The sequence below is a fragment of the Cryptotermes secundus genome, unplaced genomic scaffold (genome assembly GCF_002891405.2).
Source record: "Cryptotermes secundus unplaced genomic scaffold, Csec_1.0 scaffold43, whole genome shotgun sequence".
Taxonomy (NCBI): Eukaryota; Metazoa; Arthropoda; class Insecta; order Blattodea; family Kalotermitidae; genus Cryptotermes; species Cryptotermes secundus.
The window spans coordinates 269,820-278,481 of record NW_019723298.1 but is presented as its reverse complement, the minus strand read 5'-3'; the positions used below and the strand labels follow the sequence as shown (position 1 = coordinate 278,481).

Below are 8,662 nucleotides of genomic sequence, written 5' to 3'. Positions count from 1 at the left end.
CATAGCTCTGTATGGGGCTGAAACATGGACACTTAGGGCAGTAGATCAGAAACATCTGGAAAGTTTCGAAATGTGGTGTTGGAGAAGGATGGAGAAGATCAGTTGGACCGATTATGTGAGAAATGAAGAAGTGTTAATTAGAGTCAGTGAGCAGAGGAATATCCTACACGAAATAAGAAAACGGAAGGCTAATTGGATTGGTCATGTTTTATGCAGAAACTGCCTTCTAAAAGAAGTTATCGAAGGAAAGATAGATGGGTGGATAGAAGTGACAAGAAGACGAGGAAGAAGACGTAAGAAGATGCGGGATGACCTTGGGGACAGAAGAGGATACTGTCATTTGAAGGAGAAAGCTCTAGATCGCATTAAGTGGAGGAATTGTTTTGGAAGAGACTGTGGACCTGTCATCTTGACAGATTACTGATGATGATGATGATGATGATGATGATGATGATGGGACTGGCATATTGTATGGGTGGTAGATGAGGAATGTGAGGGGAGAATGGAAAATTTGGTTCAGCCATGCAACCTCTTCTGTGCATCAACTGCTGACACTCTATAAGGGGATAAGGAAGCCTTCAGTACAGTATTTCCATGTTACCATTTGAGTATCTCTGGTCAGTAGTATTCTTCTGCAATTTTGAGTTTTAGTTAATTATTAACCTCTAAAATAATTCAATAATATTGTGGCATGTAAACCAGTTGCTAGGCAAGATAGACTGATTGACAGCAAACCACTAGTCATAAAGTAACTCTCTCTGAGAGTCAACATTTGGAGCCATGAGTTAGTTGTGAGAAAGTTGCCAGCTAGAAAGAAAGTGAACATGGACGCAGAGGACATTGTTGAGATCCATCACCAGGCAACAGCTGGTGAGGACACAGCAAGCTGAGAAGACCTAGTGTGTCCTATAGCGATTTGAGAAGTGTAGTACTGAGTTGCATAAGTGTGCAATAAATCTGATTACCAATCCAAACCCAGCCTATATTAATTCAATCATTTGACAATAACAAGCATAAAAGGTAAGAATAACCCTGTCAGTGGCAATAAAGAATCAGAAGAAAAAGGAGCAAAAGAGCATCTGAAGGAAGAAAATGACACTCAGGAGTATTTGTAACAATGTAGGAAAAATAAAATTTAGTTGCAAAAATCTAGAACTACCTGTACTCACAGCCACAATTTGAGACATTCTGCACAGTTATAAAGTATCAGTAATTTAGTAACTGCAAGACACCACTTGGACAGGTGTTTACTAGATTTATGATCTTATCAAATAATACTTCATCCCAAGTAGAAGTTTCCAGATTCATACTGAGTATATATTTTTAGAAAAGAAAAAACAAATTTTTCCATCCCAGGTAAAAGTTAAAAAGTTCATAATGAATACTGATTTTCAGGAAAAGAGGAAATAAATACTTACATGGTGTCTGTTAAGTTCGGTTCATTACTGAACAAGGAATACATGCTGCTTCTGTACCGACCCATCAACTGCACTGCATTCTGGAGGTAACTATTGGAAATATTCATATCAACTTCTGACAGCCGTTCATTGAGCAGGTAGGAGTCACCCAGGAAAACTCTGCCTCCATCAGTGACTGGAACCAACTGTTGCAGCTTGCTGGTGAGATATGAGCGTGAAGAATCATCCAGCCATTTAACATCTTGAAACTGCTCCTGGAGGGTAAACTTCAACTGGGTAAAGAGTGTCTGAAGTTCTAACTCCATGGCATTCAACTCCTCCCTTGTGAAAGTGGAAAGGTACAGTGCAGATGACACATCTTCCAGCAGACCACTGGCCACCCTGAGGCAGTAGTCTTCACGGTTGCATGGGCTCCTTGTCTCCACCAGATCCACATGCAGGTCATGTGCAAACATTGCAAGCAGTGCATTGTGCATGTTCATCCTGTAGACAAAATATAAATTACAGTGCAAACAACACATCTTCTAGCTGTGTCTATCAGATCCATATACAGGTCACGTGGAAACACTGCAAGTGGCGCACTCTGCATGTTCATTCTGTAAACAAATTATCTTCCAACACACAACTGCCCATCATCATGATTACAGGGGCTCTGTGTCTTCACCAGATCCACACACAGATAATATGAAAATACTGCAAGAAGTACATGTACATGTTCATTTTGTAGATAAACATAAGTTACTAAGCTGACAACACATCTTCTAACAGATCATAGGCCACATTGAGGCAGTTGGCCTTATGGCTTTAGGTCTTTTGTTTCACTGCTAGATTCACATTTTGAAACCATTATTGATTTATCTTCATAACAAAATCAATATTATAATTTATATTAAGATCAGTTCTAATTAAAACGATCCTTGCTTAAGCACATGTTTTTATTTTCATTTTATGATCCAAATTTAATGGTAACATGAACCACTTTAAAACTATAATGTGATTTTAGGTTTCATACAAGTCCAAAGAATGGACATGAAGTAGGAAAGAAATTTTTGAACAAGAAGTGTAACTCAAGATTTCTTTTACAGAGTTGGAAGAGAAACAACTACAAGTGTTTATCCATCTAAAAAAAACATCGACTAGAGAAACTGAAAAGGGAATTACAAATAAATTTGAAAGTAAAGAGACCTATGGAATGTATGTTGTAGGTTGTAGATAGTATAAAGAGGAGAGAAAAGAATTGGCAAAATTGAGAAGGGAAGACCGGGAAGTTAGAAGAGACCGGAGATTTTTTATGTATTGACATATATAAATTGGAAACAAATTGACATGGAGGAGAAGGAGAGGAAGAGGAAGTTTAAGAAAAAAGTCAGCCCTTATATGTTATTCTCTGACAGGCATCCTTAATATGGCTGCAGGGAAATCTAAAAGTATTATACCTATTTTTGTTGTCTGCATTGAATACTTCACTGAGTTTAATGAAGAGACTGTCAAAGTAGTTTTCAAAGTAGAGCTGGATGGTTGTGTCTGGTCTAACAGTATGACCCACCAGTGCACTTAGAAGTGTCTTCCAGTCTACCTGCAGATGGATATATAAAAAATTAAGAACAGCAAATATCTTTGGATCAAGGACTTGAGAAACTTTACAGTGCAACTCAATTAGTTATGCCTATTAATTTCATTATTGTGTAAGATTTTTTTCATGGTGGTGAAGGTTCATATTATGGTCTTCTGAATTATGCCACTATGCTGTAGTCTCATAGCTGGTTACTAACATTTCAGAGGAACATAAGCCTCCATTTTCAAATAGTATTGTGTTTCAATCCTTCTGTATGCACAATTCTTGTGATGTACTAAGAATGTGTGATTTTATTTAATTATTCACATCATTACTGCATATTTGTTGGCACTACATTGGCACAAGATGTTTTGATCGTCATGCAAGCATCATTAGGTACATCCATGCAATATGCAAGTTTATGCACTATACATGCTCATGACAGTTGTGAATAGAGCTACAGTTTCTAGATCTTCTTTCAGTTATAGGTAAAAGTTAAGTTCAAATTATAACTTCAATTTAAATTTTAATTTAAATTATAAGTTCAGCTTACGGGGGATGGACAAAAATATGGAAACACCCAACAAAAAACACATTACCATGACTAATATGGTGTAGGACAACCTCTGGCTTGCAGAACTTCTTGCAGTCTCCTTGGAATGGATAAATAGAGGTCCTGTATGATTTGCAAGGGAATCTTGTACCATTCTTCCTGAAAAACATGGTAAGTTCTGTTATCGATGATGGAGGTGGATAGCACGCATGCAGATTGCTCTCCAAAACAGACCACAAAGGCTCATAAATCTTGATATCTGGTGATTGTGGGGGCCATGGCAGACATGACACTTCATCTTCATTCTCAGAAAACCAGTCCTGGACGATGTGAGCTATGTGAACACAGGCATTGTTGGCTTGGTAAATGGCATCACCATTAGGGAACAAAGTTTGCACCATGGGATGGACCTGGTCGCCCAAAATGGTCACATAGTCGTTGGCAGTGACGTGACCTTGCAGGGTAATGATGGGTCCAACAGAATACCACAATATGGCTGCCCATACCATGATTGAACCCCTGCCATGTTTCACTCTTGGCAGCAAACAATTTGGATTGTAAGCTTGGGATGGCGTTCTCCAGATGTAAACTCTGCCAGAAGTCGGAAACAGTGTGAAGGTGGACTCATCTGACCAAATAACTATCTTCCATTGCTCCATAGTCCAGGTTTTATGACTCTGGCACCACACTGTCTTCTTAGTGGCATTTTGATCATTGATGAGTGGCTTTGGAATTGCAGCTCGTCCAGAAACACCCTGTTTGTGGAGTTCCCTTCATACTGTTTTGGTGCTGACAGGATTTGTGAGTGTGACATTCAGTTCAGCAGTCACTTTTGCAGCTGTAGTCTTCTTACTTTTTAATCACAATCCTACGCAATGTCCGTCTGTCTCGATCACTCAACACACATTTCCGTCCACGCTGGTGTGTATCGGATGCGGTTTTTCTCAGTTCTCTTGTATGCGGTCATAATCTTGGATACTGTGCCTCGCAAACACCAAAAACCTTGGCTACCTTGATTATGGAAGCACCCACCATATGGGCCCCAACAATTTGCCCACATTCGAATTCTGTTAGCTCTGACGTGATGCACAAAAAATTGCACAGAACATTGTCTCGACAACAAATGAAGCTTGCAATGTATTGCGGAGTTTGTATGGGCAATGGTGTTGGGCAGATATGACAGCCTGACCTACAAACATCGCTAAAATAAACACTTCAATTCAGGCATGCATTTCACGAGGTGTTTCCATATTTTTGTCCATCCCCTGTAAGTTTGTGTATATAAATTAAGGATGTGACTAACATCTAGCAAAAGGAGAGGAACATACATGGGGCCTTATTACAACATATCATCATGTGACGGAGTGTGACTATAGGAGGGTTCTGAATTGATGACTACATCACATGATAACAACTTACAGCTCATTATTACACATACACACTAGTGTCCACAGTCATGCCTTCAATGCCGTTGCTTGGTAGCAGCTTCCAACAGTGGATGTTCCCCTTATTTTGTGTTTCAAAGCTGTTCCCAGCCTCAGCTACTAGATTCGAACACCAACGGCTCACCATGACTGAACTCCAGCGGTTATCTAACTGATTATAACTTCTAACTGGTCATTTTTATAACACCTCTGTTATAATAATGTCTGTTCCATTATTGCTGTGTTTCTCTCATTTCCATGGAATCATGCTTGCTTGCAGAGATTTTACTTAGCAATAACTGCTGTATAGTTGCTTGTTTTGCAGTCATTGTCTAGCAAGGGGTCTACATGCCACAACATTAAAAGTAAGTTCACCTTCTAAATAGTGCCATAAAACTTTATAAACTAGGTGGTTCAAATATGACCGGGACTGATTTTTTTGTAAACAAGCCACACTGCGCAGCAGCTGTGCGACCCTGAGATAGTGAAGCCACAACCTCCACTCTCCCTCCTGTTAGGGTTGGAACCTGTTCAGTCCTGTCTGGAAGTTGCTAGAGTGATGAGTGAACAGAAGGTACCATGGAGTGTGGAACAACGCATTGTGATCAAATTCCTCATTGGAGAAAACGTCCCTTCCACTGTAATTCACCACAGACTCCAATAACAGTATGGGGAAGAGTGTCTCTCAGGGACCCGTGTGTTTGAGTGGTGTAAGTGCTTCAGAGAGGGCAGAGAGCGCGTGGAGAATGAACCGCATGATCGTCAGCCGCAAACATCCGTCACCAAGCCAAACATTGATCGTGCAGACGCACTTATTCGTGAGAATAGGCGCATCACTATCAAGGAACTTGGAGCAATGCTGTGCATCAGTGTTGGTAGTGTAGAAGACATCATGAAATACCACCTGCGCTATCGCAAGGTGAATGCACGGTGGGTACCACGCACTTTGACGGACGTAAACAAAATGGTGCACATGCAAGTTGCCAGTCGTCTCCTACAGCAGTTTCAAGATGAAGGTGAGGCATTTTTGAAGTCTATAGTGACCACCGATGAAACGTGGGTGCACTACTTCATTCCCGAGTCCCAGCAATCATCACACGAGTGGCGGCATACCAGTTCTCCCAAACCCAAGAGAGCACGGAGGAGCTGTTTGGCAGAAAAAGTGATGGCAACATTCTTCTGGGACTGGCAGGGGGTTATCCATGTAGACTTTCTGACAGATGCCAGAACAGTCAATGCAGCTTATTACTCAGACCTCCTGGCAACAGACGTGAAGGAAAAGCTCCGATCCAAGCGGAAGAGAGGTGGAAAGTGGGTAGCCTTCCTTCAAGACAATGCATGCCCCCATACGGCCAAAACAACAATGGAAACAATGGAACCTTCTGACACATCCACCGTACAGTCCGGATTTGGCACCAAGTGATTTCTACCTGTTCGGAAGGCTCAAATCAGACTTGCAAGGCATGTGGTTTGTGGACGACACCATCATCCAGAATGTTCGGGAGTGGATACGCCGCCAACCACAAGACTTTTTGAAAAGGGCATCAGGATGCTTCCAGAACGTTGGAAAAAATGTGTTGACTCCGGAGGGGAGTACATTGAAGACTGACATGTGCAAGTAAGTGTTTGGCAATTTTGGTTTAAAAAAAAATCAGTCCCGGTCATATTTGAACCACCTTGTACATATATACACCTACTGAAAGTTCAGTAAGGTAGATTTTGAATACAGGCTAGCCCTTTGCTGAGCTATGCTTCTTTGATTAAAACTGTTATATTTTAGCTTCCTGTTGCACTGAAATTAAATAAAAAGTGTGCACTGTAAGACTGTTAGCATAAATACACATCATGGACTTGATTAAAACTATTAGCACTGTTGTTAAACAAAGTACTGTCAGCACATTTCACAAACCAATATACGTATCTAACAGACTCGCTGTAGCTGTGTGTCTGTTCATATAATAATGTGCAACAGAGGAACTCAGAACAGCCCATGGAAACCCAGCATTTTACAGGTATCTCAAAAAAGCCTGAACTCTGTATGAGACTTGAGGTTTTTACAGCAGTGAAGATTTAGACAGACATCTTCTGGGTTATAACACTATGCAATGTGGTAGGGAGCTACCAGTCTTTTGGAGGAACTTGCTGCCTCCTTATTCAGGCTAAAAGCCTAAACTCAGTACAACTTCAGACCTTCTATGTCATTCAAACCATGCACACACATTAATCTATTTCAAAAGAAGCACAGTTATAGACTTGGCATGTGTGTGTCATTATGACACTAATTTAGTATAGAATTTATTTAAATTAAAGAACTAAAGCATTTATGTTAATTTTCTTTAAAGCTTGCTCTCTTTGCTATCTATACTGTAGCTGCTGAAGCTACCTACCAATGGGTATTTGGTCTGAAGATCTTCAACAGACATGCTCATAAACTGCTTCGACAAAAGAATGTGTCTAATTTCTCCAGCATCTGGCAGTTCCCATGGCAATAACAGACATTATTCATTTTCATTCATTTCATTTCATTTATTTACATGCCACAAATCCATTACAAGGTCTTAGGACCCAGGATAAAGACAATAGTCCAATATATTGTATGTTTACAGCATAACAGTCATTATTGTCACCGTTATCATCATCCTTGTGATAACTGCCACCACCATCCTCTCCCGTATTATGTTTATTGAAACATTATTATATTTAAGCATCCTGTTGCACTCCATACAATACATGATACCAACTCCATCTTCAATGCAACCATATATTATAGGTCTTTCGTTTTGTTCTCCTTTACAAACTACATGTTTTGGCCACAAACGGCCATCATCAGGTGTATTACTCATGTATCTGTCACACTGCTCTTAGTTTAACATTTAAAATTTAAAAACACAGGTCTTCTTGATTGTTCTTTTCGTCTTTATTACCAAAATTTATTTGTTTGATGTCTTTGTTATTTACACACGTCAATTTTGATTTCTTTGAATTAGCACTTGTAAAATCTTCAGTCCTAATTTTAAATCTTTTCCAATTTTCCTCCAAATTTAAAATTTAAAAATGTCAGGGTTACTCACCCTATGTCTATAGTGCTGCAGCGGCTACTTCTTGTATCTAGTACTGTACCGGTGTTATTCTGTGTAGTCTCTCTGTGTGCGTGCCACTGCTTGTCTTTACTACATTATGGTTATGGGTATTATGGTATCATTATTATGGGTATCATTTTTATTATTTTTTATTTTGGCTGATCTAAGATCCTTTTTGGACTGCCTGTCAGTGTGTTCTTTCACATTTCCTCCACCCTCCCACTACAAATTCTGTTCATAAATTTATAAGGAAAAAATAAAAAGTACACCTGAAAACATTTAGATGTATGCAAGTTGAAGTGATTCATTTAAGTTTTCAAAATGAAAATTATTGCTGTACTCTCCATGAGGTTAGCAATATTAGTGCATATTTGGGTATGAGTAATGTGTTTTGAAAAATGCTGCAGCTTATAAGCATAAAATTAAGATGTTAGGGCTATGAGATAAAACCATGTATCTTAACTGATTAACAGATACAAAATAACAAGCAAATAAAGAATCAAGCATACCATATACAATTAGATGTATCACACTTCGGTTTCAGGTACTTCAATGTATTTATGACTCTAGTACATTTTACAGTCACCTGCTATATTTGTATTATTATTATTATTATTATTATTATTATTATT

At 39.2% G+C, this 8,662-nt stretch overlaps 1 protein-coding gene across 4 annotated transcripts in view; it reads right to left on the bottom strand.

Annotated features, from left to right (window-relative positions):
• The window catches only part of LOC111861644, a 42,750-nt gene that overhangs the window by 6,312 nt on the left and 27,776 nt on the right, over positions 1–8,662 (bottom strand). For all 4 annotated transcript variants that reach the window (XM_023846377.2, XM_023846374.2, XM_023846376.2 and 1 more), the window contains exons 10-12: positions 7,338–7,430; positions 2,855–2,994; positions 1,419–1,901 (exon numbers count right to left, since the gene is read on the bottom strand). In XM_023846377.2, coding sequence (XP_023702145.1) covers positions 1,419–1,901; positions 2,855–2,994; positions 7,338–7,430 — 716 coding nt within the window. The remainder of the gene's footprint in view (positions 1–1,418; positions 1,902–2,854; positions 2,995–7,337; positions 7,431–8,662) is intronic.